Source organism: Palaemon carinicauda, chromosome 3 (genome assembly GCF_036898095.1).
Source record: "Palaemon carinicauda isolate YSFRI2023 chromosome 3, ASM3689809v2, whole genome shotgun sequence".
NCBI classification, from domain to species: domain Eukaryota; kingdom Metazoa; phylum Arthropoda; class Malacostraca; order Decapoda; family Palaemonidae; genus Palaemon; species Palaemon carinicauda.
In genome coordinates this window covers 129,487,316-129,500,342 of record NC_090727.1, presented here as the reverse complement: position 1 = coordinate 129,500,342, position 13,027 = coordinate 129,487,316, and the positions used below count along the sequence as shown (strand labels likewise).

At 35.2% G+C, this 13,027-nt stretch overlaps 1 protein-coding gene across 1 annotated transcript; it reads left to right on the top strand.

Annotated features, from left to right (window-relative positions):
• The first annotated feature begins 201 nt into the window (after nucleotides 1-201).
• On the top strand, nucleotides 202-11,566 carry Paics (PAICS bifunctional enzyme). The gene is made up of 9 exons (XM_068370618.1): nucleotides 202-357; nucleotides 6,484-6,711; nucleotides 7,449-7,627; nucleotides 8,432-8,639; nucleotides 8,897-8,982; nucleotides 9,154-9,264; nucleotides 9,852-9,995; nucleotides 10,170-10,335; nucleotides 11,273-11,566. Exons 1-9 carry the CDS (start codon nucleotides 351-353, stop codon nucleotides 11,434-11,436), a joined length of 1,293 nt encoding a protein of 430 aa, XP_068226719.1. The 5' UTR covers nucleotides 202-350; the 3' UTR covers nucleotides 11,437-11,566.
• The last annotated feature ends 1,461 nt before the right edge of the window (nucleotides 11,567-13,027 follow it).

Here is a 13,027-nt window from a genome sequence, read left to right as displayed (position 1 = left end):
AATACCTAGCAACTCCATGCCGGTGTCTACAGGGGGCGTGGTCTTACAACTACCAAGTAAAGCATGCGTGATTTAAAATACATAAGCAAATAAATAATAAATTTCTACATCATTCTCTTTTAATAAACAGATTTATATCAATACCTGCATATTTAATTAAGCTCTATTAATGAATTTAAAGCATAATTTAGTTAGTTTGTGTGAAGGTATGTGGTAAGAATCGCGGTCAAATGTTCACTTCAAGGAAGGGTCCAGTCAGCCACGACAGGCATTAGGAGGAGGAAGTTTCTTCAGCTCATCCAGCCACAACATTTAACATCTAACAGTTCTTTTTTGTGTGTTAATTCATCATGACACGTGAGTATATTTATAATATTTAATTTATTCTATAACTAAATATTTATTGGTTACAGTTATCTAATTATTTCTTATAATTATGTAGCTGTCATTTTTTATGTAATTTATCACTCTCTCCATAAGGCCTTCGAAACATTTTTTGGGTTAATTTTATCTCTAATATATGTATTGATTATAGACATTTTAGTAACGGCTGGTGTATGGAAAATTACCGTAGGCCTCAATAGGTTTATACACTTTGAAGGTCAAGCGACGAAGGTTTTGTAAGCTGATTATGTTAGGCCTAAGTTCTTTTTCTTGTCTATTAAACTCTTATATTGTATATATCAACTTTCCACTTTGTTTTCGTGATCTGTTAATATAGAAAAAATTCTATTTTAGTTTTTATCTAGTTTGTAAGAATTTAAACTAACGCGAAATATGTAGGCTGATGGTGATTTAAATAGGCCTAATGGCTTCTCGTGTATAGACGATTTGAAGTCCGAATAGGCCTAGATGAAACTCTTCATATAAATTTTATCCTAATCTAGTCGATAGAAGTAACACAGTGGCGATTAAGCCCTTAAAATGGAGGGGCCTAATTATGTTATTAGGTTATTAAGGCATTGGTAGTTTGAATGTCATAACTTCAGGTATTTTGTTGATTTTAATTCTGGATTAATTCGGTATATTTAAAAGGAATATTAAAACACAAAATTCAGATTTTTAATCTTGTATATTTATTGTAAACATATTTTATTGCTTATAAATTGGAATAAGCCTAAGTATAAATTACTTAATAACATATTTACCATGAAATTTTCTCACTTGTAATTTATAAAACTGTTTTGACACCTTTAATGCAATAAATTTTTAATCTGTGTATGTAAATGTTTATATATATATATATTTTTAATCATGAATATAATTTATAAATGGGAATAAGCCTAATTATAAGTTATTTTAAAAAAATGAAATTTTCTCGCTTGTAATTCTGAAAATTAAATTTTTTTTGCAAATATTTATTTAATCGTATGTAAATGTTTATGTATATATTTTAATTATGAATATAATTTTTGCTGGTATAGGTCGATTTGTCATGTTGTGAACTATATATCTGGTTTTATCCGGTTCAAATTACCCGAACAACTTGTACCGTCAGTGGTTGGATAATTAGGAAAAGTGGAATTTTAATAGGATAATTGTATCAAAATGGACGCATCCAAAGGCTTTTAAGGTTTAAAGGTCGTTCATGAATGGCAGAGGCAAGAGGTAGTAACATTGCCCTATGAAGCAGGACAGTACCCTAGAGAGTGACCATAAATAGAGAGATATATATAGATATATAGTTGTAGAGATAGAGATAGATAGATAGATATAGCTATAGAGATAGATAGATAGATATAGCTATAGAGATAGATAGATAGATATAGCTATAGAGATAGATAGATAGATATAGCTATAGAGATAGATAGATAGATATAGCTATAGAGATAGATAATATAGATATAGCTATAGAGATAGATAATATAGATATAGATAGATTAGCGCCCAAGCCCCCTCTCCACTCGTAGTAGGACCAAGGAGGGCCAGGCAATGGCTGCTGGTGACTAGTCAGATAGACCTATAGGCTCTCCCAAACGCCCCATCCTTAGCTCACAAGGATGGTGAGGTTGTAGAGACTAAAGAAACTGACGATGTTGAGGGGGGGGTTCTAACCCCAGTCTGGTGTTCAGCGGCCAGGAACACTATCGCATAGGCCACCACAAGTCTCCGTAATATAGTAACTTTTTTTTTTTGGGGGGGGGGGGGTTTGGGGCTGCCGAATCGTCAGCAGCCATTGTCTGGCTCTCCTTGGTCCTAGCTTGGGTGGAGAAGGGGCTTGGGCGCTTAATCATTGTCTAGGAAATGCTTATTTCTAGTTAATATAAAATTGTTTTATTGATCAACGATTATACGTGAATTAGTTTGTATTGACTTTTCCCAATGTGTGAAGTCTATTTTAAACTGGTATAATATAATCTATTACATGAAGTATCAACACAGACTATTTCATTCACTTTTCACAATCAAAGCTTTCATTTTTTCTTTCTTCCCAAAAGTAAATTCACTCTTTCAGTTCCTCTCGTCTTTGTATGTCTTCTTTGTCTCTTTGTTTTATGGCTTTCTCCAGTCCCTGAATGTCATAATCTCTCTCTCTCTCTCTCTCTCTCTCTCTCTCTCTCTCTCTCTCTCTCTCTCTCTCTCTCTCTCTTCTATGGCCATAATTGGACTCGATTTTGGAGATAAAAGGAAATTTCATTTAGGCCTACTGAAGAAAAGTTAAGATTTTCCATTGTGCTGCTGTATATACAGTACTGTAATGCTAATACATACATTAATTGTTATAACACTATTTTAAAAGGTTTAAATTCGTCGCAGAGTCGAAATCCCCATTAAAATTTAGTCATACGCTATTAAATATTTGATGCCCGCAATTGAAAGTATAGTTTTCTATAAATTTAATTTGGTTTTAATGGCTTCGTTAAAATGTTTGTGGATAAAATTTAAACTCTTAGTTAGCGTTATTTTAAGGAATAACACTTGTTCATTACTGAGGTAGTGTGAAACTATTTGTACCATTGCATCCTCTTCGTGAGAAATGAATTATAAAGCATTGGTTGATTTAATATCAGAAAATATCGCTGTCAAATCAACCACTGTGATTGGCTATACGTCAGCCAATGAGAAGAGTGCGTTACCATGGTAACCCTCCACGTGGAGTGACCCCGAATTTCGAAGGTGTCACAGTATAGCATTTCATCGTTGATTGTGGACAGAGATGAGGAATAATTTCGACTAAGTTTCTCATGAATTAAATTGATAATTGTCCAGCTATTTGGGACTTTAAGTCTTCGCAATATTAAGACAGAAAATTGAAGAAACTTTGTAGGGAACTTGGGACGAAATTGTGGCATTTTCTGTACTTCGGACGACGGAAATCGAAAACAAATTTTGGTAAGTGAACTGATTAATTTAATGTTAGTATAGCAGTTGTTTATACATAGCCATTATGTACTTTATTTACATTACAGTAGTTGTATGTTTACATTATACATATGTTTTTATTCTGGTAAATATTATTATTATTATTATTACTATCCAAGCTACAACCCTAGTTGGAAAAGCAAGATGCTATAAGCCCAGGGGCTCCAACAGGGAAAAATAGCCCAGTGAGGAAAGGAAATAAGGAAATAAATAAATGAAGAGAACAAATTAACAATAAATCATTCTAAAATAAGAAACAACGTCAAAACAGACATGTCGTATAATAAACTATCAACAACATCAAAAACAAATATGTCATAAATAAACTATAAAAAGACTATGTCCGCCTGGTCAACAAAAAAGCATTTGCTCCAACTTTGAACTTTTGAAGTTCTACTGATTCAACCACCCGATTAGGAAGATCATTCCACAACTTGGTCACAGCTGGAATAAAACTTCTAGAGTACTGCGTAGTATTGAGCCTCGTGATGGAGAAGGCCTGGCTATTAGAATTAACTGCCTGCCTAGTATTACGAACAGGATAGAATTGTCCAGGGAGATCTGAATGTAAAGGATGGTCAGAGTTGTGAAAAATCTTATGCAACATACATAATGAACTAATTGAACGACGGTGCCAGAGATTAATATCTAGATCAGGAATAAGAAATTTAATAGACCGTGAGTTTCTGTCCAACAAATTAAGATGAGAATCTTATCCATTTTTTATTGTCGGTGTTTACAATGTCCATAATTATTTTGCCTTGCCATTTTAGTCAACTTCAGTTACTAAATCTACACATGCCCATCACTAGCTAAAGGGTCGGCTTCTAAAGTCTGTTTTCTCCATATATATCTATACTCTCATTTTCCTCAACTCCCACCCACTCCATGGGGCCCTTTTCTCCATTACTGACATGTTCTTAGCTCTCAGATTTGCTCCACATCTTCACTCATTATTACCTAGCCATAGTATCTCTGACGAGTTTCCCCATCCTCAATTTTTACATTACGTATGCCACGCAATCTAATTTTTACCTTGACTCCCTCCTTTCTATTTGTTACATTCCAGTGGTCTATCTTACCATCCTTATATCTGTTCTTTCCAAAAGTGCTTCCTCTCGCCTCTTTTTAAGTACTCAAATTTATAACCCCAAGTAAAAGTGCTGACCAGATGTCTTGTATCTTTTTGAATCTTGATGGCATTTTCTAGTTTAAACTAGTTATTTCTAGTCATTTGTTTCATTCTGCTTTCTCAATAAACCCTCCAGTAATATATCTTATGTTCAACTTCTGTTTTAAATATCTCTTTCTACAAATCATTAAGTTCTGTATTTTACTCAAATGTTCACCTTAAATTCTTTTGTTTCTAGGGTTTCTTTCCATGTTTCTAGGGTTTCTTTCCATGCCAAAAAACCTTTCTTGCAGTTCTTCTGGGCTAACTAAATCACTAAACCTTCGGTTCCCACAATTCTTCCCTGTCCCACTTTATCACTTTATTTTCGTACGATTTAGTTATCCAACTATCTTTCCAGTCCCTTATTACTGTCTAGGAACTACAATATAGCTATCTCTTGCCCTTGCATATTCAGCAAAGTCAATATAGTCATCCAGGCCTATGAATAATCACTTCTTACTTGGCAGGTTAGCAAGGATAGTCTATATTGAATTGACTTTAGGTGCTCTTGATAAATTTCCCGAAACTCTCATTACCATTAACAGAATAATTGGCATTTTAAACAGTCTGCAAAACCATTGAAATTTGCATAATTCTTTAATCCTATTGACACTTTCAAAAGGCGTTAATTTATTACTAAAATGTTTCAGGTCTCCCTTTTTATCTCTTGACAAAATTAAACTAGAGATATAGATATTTTTATGTAGTTACATCCAATATTTATGTATATCCATTACTTTTCAGACAGGGTCTCGCAAAAGAAGTGGAAGAATTTAAGGGATAATTATGCTAAGGAATTAAGACATTACTATCTGGATAAAAGAGAGAACAAGCACATACTGTACATACATTTCAATAGATTAAATTTTTTAGAAAGTCTCCAACTAAGAAATGACGAGAAACATTGATGTGGTTGGAGCAGAAGCAGACAATGAACATTGCTTTCATTGCTAAGTGGAAATCTCACAAATAAAGAGGAGATCTAAATTAAATATGAAGTCGTTGATGTTATCGAAGAAATTAGTAGCAAGACAAATGGAAGCACTTCTACAGGATGATTAAGATAAACAGTTTGTGCTTATCACTCCATAAAGAACTGAAACTAGAAAAGCACCGAGTGTGCAGACCTCCCCCACGACAGGTTATTTTTCAAAACCAGCTTTTTTTTTATCCAGAATGAATTTATTTGAAGTGTGTGACACCCTAGCTGTACCAGCTGAACTCGGTTGAGTCCCTTGTCAGGCTGGGAGGAACGTAGAGAGTAGAGGTCCCCCTTTGTTTTGTTTCATTTGTTGATGTCGGCTATCCCCAAAATTGGGGGAAGTGCCTTGGTATATGTGATGTAATGTGTGACATCCATGTGGGAACTTGGGGTTCAGGTTAGGGTTAATTGGTCAATCTTTACCTTGACCTTTGACCTAGGACTTTCAAAATTGAATTTCATGTCTCAATATAACTATTAATCCCTGAAAGTTTCATTACTCATGAGTGAAATTGTGGCCAGGAATTTGTTCAAACACTGACAAACAGGGCAAAAGCATAACCTCCTCTCTACTTCGTTGGCGGAGGTAAAGTGTGCATGAAGATACCTGGATGGTGACCAAAATTAAACTGTTAAATGTACTTTGTGCTGGTACATTTGGAGTGTACCGGTACCACACTATTCATCCGTTAAAACATTCGTATGTGTATAGACAATCTTAACCACATTACCCAGGAGGTTGAATCTTGATTTCAAGGGGTCCTTGTATGGTCAAGAATTGTCATGTTCTTGCTATAAAAGTTTACTTCGTTCTTGTTAGTTTTATTATAGTTTGTCTTTGGACTCCCATAATTATATCTGTCAAACATCGCCAGATATACATTATTTAAAATTCTGTAGAAGCTAGCTTTTCTGTGAACATTCTAATTGGTAATCATATCAAAACCTTATTTTTCTCTTTCAGAACCAAATGTGGTGACTGTCACCTTCTCGGAGCCCAACAAGGGAGAGGTTATCATCGAGGGCAAGACCAAAATTGTCCATGCCATCGTTGGGGACCCCGGTCACGTCATGGTCCTGAACAAGGACCGCATCACGGCTGGAGATGGGGCGAAGGCTCACGAGCTCAAGGGCAAGGCTGCCATATCCAACGACACTAATGCCAAAGTGTTCACCTTCCTTCAGCAGGCTGGTGAGTAGGCCTAAGATTTTTGAAAGCTCCCATAAGAGAGAAGTCGAAGAATTGCTAATTTCTGAAATTTTTCCGAATGATTCTTTACTGGTGCGTCTTGTAAAATTTTATTGCAGATTTTTTTTTCAGATGTTTGAATCTTATTTTTTATATATACAGTATACTACTTTAATATTGGTATAGACAGACATGCTACCATAAACAAACTGCATGTGCCAACAATAGGTTAATTTTGTAAATGAATGGTATCCTGAAAATATATAATTGAATAAGGAATTCGTGGGCCTACATTAGTTTTTAATGTTTCTTTAGCTATTTTCAAAAAGGTTGGAGATGCCATAAGTCTGGCTCAACTAGAAAAATATTGGAAATCAAATTTAGTTTTTAACTATATCTGTAATGCTTAAACTATGTAGATATTAAATAACTATTATGAATGTTAAATTTGAATGTTAATTGATCAATAAATTTAAAAGTAAATATATAAAACTTGAGATTAGATGAGAAATCTTTATCCTAAGTTTTAAGATGTAATGCTTAATTTTTCATGGTGAATTCTGTACACTTCAGCCTTTTGAAACCTATTGTCTTTTAAGTAGTGTATTTTTATGTAATGCAAAAAGGTTGCAATCCAATCCCCCCCTCTAATAGATATTTTTTGAGTTGAACATTTAAATATTCACCAATTTTCTTATGAATATCTGAAAAATTATCTAAGATCAGATTCTCTCCTGCAGGCATCAAAACCTCCTTCGTGCAATCTTGCGGAGAAACCAGTTACAAATCTCGCAGGTGCGACATGATCCCCTTGGAGTGGGTTACTCGAAGGGTGGCCACCGGTTCCTTCCTCAGAAGGCATACAGGCGTCACTGAAGGCTATAGGTTTACACCCCCCAAGATGGAGACCTTTTATAAGGTGGGTCCGATCATAAATATTTTACTTACCACCAGAACTCTTTAATTACCGAGAGTAAGTGGGCCTTTAGAGATTTTATTAGATTTAGCAATTGCCTGTAACTTTCCTCATAGCACTTTGGCATTCAGGTGCTTCCCCAGGGTCAGTTGCTGGGACTTGGTGCCCAAATTCCTAAATACAAACAAAGTTGAAGAAGCAATTGGTTATTTTCTTTAGCTATTATAGTTATACAAATTAAACAGGGGTGGTCTCAACACTTTATAATTGGTCCTGGTCCTGGAGAAATTTATAAGTTTTAAAGTTGTCTAAGAACTCTCATGGTTTTAAATCTTGGATTACGTAACCTCCTGGTGTGAGGCTTTAGTGTTGTCGGTGAACTAAACTTGTGTATAGTATGCTGCCCTCCTTTTTTTAGTATTCTACTACATATTCCATTCTAGCTTCCTTTCACATATCTTCCTGTTCAACCTATTGAATTTGGGCTTCCTTCATGTTGTGACTTCAGGGTTTCTCGCACAAAGCCCATAAGCACTCTAGCATCCAAGACTAATTTTAAAAATCAAATTTAAGAAAAATTTTAAACCACTGAAAATTTATTTGCTCTTACACATATAGAAATCATCATTGAGTGTTCTATTTAAAGTGTGTTTTTAGATTTAATGAAAATCCTAAATTTACGATTTGTGATTTCATCACTGCAACTTTGAGGCCTCCCCTCCAAAGTTTTCTTATTCACTGAATGGGCAGCCAGGCTTCGGCTCCATCCCCGTGTGAACCAACTTAACATATCCATTCCTCAATCAGGATGACGAGAATCACGACCCCCAGTGGAGCGAAGAGCAGATCTTGGAAGCGCGCATGAACGTTGGAGGAATTATAATCGGCCGGAATGAGTACGACATCATGGCGAGAACGACCGTTACAGTCTTTGAGGTTTTGGAGAGAGCCTGGGCTGCTCTCGACTGTGCTCTTATTGATATGAAAATTGAGTTTGGCATCGATACCGAGACTAGTGAGTGCGGCAAAATTATTTTTAATATTTTTTTTTTCGTCAGTTTTTCTCTGGTTTTATTAGTATCGAGTAAAAGTTTCAAACCTCGACTTTTTTCCAACTAAGTTATTGCTACTATTAGAGAAATTTTAATGTTTAATTTATAAAACTGCTTATATATGGAATTAAATTTGTTTAGCCACTTACAGTATACATATATTGAATGAGACGCAGTACTAGCCCCTTAAGTAATCAATTTTTTCCCCCCCCCCCCCCAGAGGAAATTCTAGTCTCGGACACAATTGACTCCGATTCATGGAGATTATGGCCATCTGGGGATAAGAGGCTCATGAAGGACAAGCAGGTAATATGAATTTTGAGTTTGGTAAACATATCTTGTTACAGGGATTACTGTACTGGAACCATAAACGAACCTCTGATACTCTGGCAGAATACCGTACTTCTAGAATTAATATGCTGAATTGAATTAAATCTAATAGTTTTTAACACTCCATGTGATTGATTCTTTTGTCAGGTTTACCGAAACCTGGAGAAAGTAACGGAGGAAGGACTAAATCAGGTGAAACGCAACTTCCAGTGGGTTGCCGACAAATTGGAGTCCTTCATACCTACTCCACGAGGACTGGTAAGCATGGAGTTATAAATCTATGTTAACTGTAGTGTAAAATTTACTTTATTTTCTACTATTTATTTAGCTACAGGATAATATCCAGCATTGTCATTATGACAACTACTTGAATTAATATTGGAAGTTTCTGAACAATGGCATAATGATTATTTTCTTTGGTGAATATTGTTTTATCAGCATTTGTAAACTCTGCTCCACTTTTGTATTCTCGTATTCGGTCTATCTTAACCAACTATAGTCTATTTCTTTTAAAGATGCAGATTTGCACCGACTCACAGCGGTGCCCTTTTAGCTCGGAAAAGTTTCCTGATCGCTGATTGGTTGGACGAGATAATTCTAACCAATCAGCGATCCGGAAACTTTTCCGAGGTAAAAGGGCACCGCTGAGTCGGTGCAAATCTGCATCGCTAAAAGAAATGGACTATAGTGTGCAACTGTGTGGTCTTTCCCAATTCAAGTCATGCTGGGTGTCCTCTTCGTACTTGGCACTGGACTGTCTGGTCATAATTCCACACAAATGCTTTGCTTTTAAATAAGAAAATTGTTAGTGTTGCTTATATCATCCTTTAACATTTATACTTTAGGTTGTGGTGCTCATGGGCTCTCCCTCTGATGCTACCCATTGTGAAAAGATCAGGGACCACTGCAGGAAGCTTGGAGTGCCATGTGAGCTGCGTGTCACTTCGGCTCACAAGGGAACTACAGAGACATTGTCAATTATTGCCCAGGTGAGTTCATAGGCCTGAAACCTTATATATGTAAATAGTGCTCCTGAATAAATAGGTCCAGAATTTGGCTTTCAAAGTCTTGTTGATCAATTTATAATTTTTCCTTTGTCGAATTTATTATTTCAGAATTTTATCCCATGAATTCTTCCCATTGTAATTTTCATTTCTCTACAGTATGAAGGAATGGCTATTCCTATTGTATTTATTGCTGTTGCGGGAAGAAGCAACGGCCTTGGACCTGTTACTTGCGCTAATACTTGTTGCCCTGTCATAAACTGCCCACCATTAAAACCTGAAGAAGCTGCAAGAGATGTTTGGTCCTCACTTAGTTTACCTTCTGGTAAGAGTTTTAAAAATTCTATCTGTTAGTAAATTCCTAATGAATCTTCATACAATTTGCAAGTAAAATTTGCTTCCTAGGTTTAGTGTAAGTTGCTGTTTTCATTAATGTATAGTAGTTGTACATATATATAAGGTTGTAATTTGCAAGATACTACAGTGATAATGCAACGGTGCAAATTAAGCTTTTAATTGTATTAATTTGAACTTTGGAAGATATTTTTTACAAACTTTAACTAGAATTTTTTATTTTTCTTAATTTCCATAAAATAGCTGATATGTAAAGATTAGATTTCCATAGAATAGCTGATATGTGAAGATGAAATTTCATCCATGTAGCTAATCTAGGTACGAAAATACAGTATAGGATACATGAAGCCTAATACTGTAGGAATGCACATACTATAGTTCTTCATATAGACAATGGTAAACTCTAATGGCACCCATAGTAATCCTGTACAAAATTTTAGCAAGATAATGAACTTTAGGGACTTGCCCTATTTAACTTTTTTTTTTTTTTCCATTATATTCATAGTTCTCCTGAATTAATTTGAATCTACTACAAAGCGTATTTCTGACATTTTACAAAAACAAATTTACCGACCTCCGTATATTTTTTAAAGTTTGCCTCCAAAAATAAGATCCAGTATCACAAGTTTTATTTTTCCCAACAGTTCTGGATACCAATAACGTCATCCCCTTCTTCATTAAATTCCAACAGTTCTGGATACCAATAACGTCATCCCCTTCTTCATTAAATTCTGATAGTTCATAAAGTTTACATCTTACGAAGATTAACTTAATTTTCTATGCTCAAACTTTTAACCATACCAAAAAATTATATAATTAAGGCTAGTCACAGTCCTAATAGAATATATTATGGTCAGGGTAAGCCGTTCACTTGTGTAACGACAAAATCTACTTTATTGTACCTACAGGTATGGGATGCGGAACTGTCCTATACCCAGAGGCAGCCGCACAGAGCGCAGCTGCGATACTCGCCCTGAGTGACCATGTTATCTGGGCCAAGATTAGAGCCAAGCAACTGAACCTGTGGACATCTCTTAAGTTGGCCGACCAGAAGATGTGCAAGTCAAACTAGGGTTCAAGTTGGACAATGGAATACAGGTTGAAATTTTTATCACGGAAGAAAGTACCTGTTGAATTTGTTATATGCTTGTACTGGAATCTGGGATTTTGTTGAATATACTATAATAAACTTTTTGTATCTACTTACATTTAATTATATGCAATCCTTACTTTAAAGGTGAAATTAATATAGTCGTACCAAAATAATTTTACTTATATTGCTAAGAAACCACTACTCATAAAATCCTGGGAAGTTCTGTACAACTGTAAGGTAAAACCTATAGTGAGATTTGAGCTGACATTGAGTTAAGGTAGGCCCTCATAAAAACTATTTACATTTTTGTACATATATATAAATGCATATGAGCCTCGACCATTTTAATGTACAGTAGATAACTTCTGGCTTAAACAATGGTAATAAAGGAAGGGATAAATAATAAAAGGATTTAATACAAGGTTCACTATTCTGTGGCCTTAAACATCAGCACCATATAGTTTCTCATTCTTAGACAACCAACCAACGCTAGTAATAAGAGGATTTCAAAGGATTTCGAGTTAATACATATGTAGAGGGGCCCCAATCCTTTAAAATACCAAATGCAAATAAAGATAGACCTAAAGACACTATAGTCAATTTCTTTTAGGGAGGCAGATTTGCACCGACTCACAGCGGTGCCCTTTTAGCTCGGTAAAATTCCTAATCGCTGATTGGTTGGACAAGATAATTCTAACCAATCAGCGATCAGGAAACTTTTCAGAGCTAAAAGGGCACCGCTGCAATTCTGTGTAAATCTGCCTCGCTAAAAGAAATGGACTATAGTGGGGCACAGTAAATTCTATTTACTGTCCTGAAATCATTTACATACTTCATTGTTAAGTTACAATATGCAATATTCTTATGTATGTCTTGCCACACACGACTTTGAACTATTCACACATTTAGTTGGGATAGATTCAAAATGATGCAGTACTTGTATTTCATACAAATTTGTAATGAGTAGCATAAATCTGTAATTAGGCTAGTAAACTATAAAATAAAAGTAATGTACAATGTATGCATGCTAGTACCACACTATATCTACACTAATACTGTACAGTATTTTGGTACTTGATAGAGCATTTTGGTATTTTAGTATTTTGCCTACATTACAAATTTATAAACACATACAAAAGATTTCAAGTGCAAAGTAACAAACTAGGGTAGACTAAATGATGCAATTGATTAACCAAGCTGAAAATTTTACGGAATTCTGTTCCATAAGACCTAAGAACAATTGCCAACAAGACAATTCACTAAGTACAGGGGCCTTTAAATCCTGGACGGAAGCAACCTATTTTTATCGCAATAAGTAAAATCTTTCAGCTGCATTATTGATAAAATGACAAGCGACTTATTGACCTGTAATATACATAAGGTATACAGTATACCTTTAGCTCCTAAAGAAGGTTGTACAGAAATAAACTAATTAGTTATTACAAAAACTATAAAATGCTGATAAAAACGGGTAAGTTAAAGGCCCTTCCCCACGAGTGAGCAAATGCAGGACGGGGACTATGATGTGCCTGTACCCTGTTTTTTTTGCTTTGAAACAATGTTAGCAGAT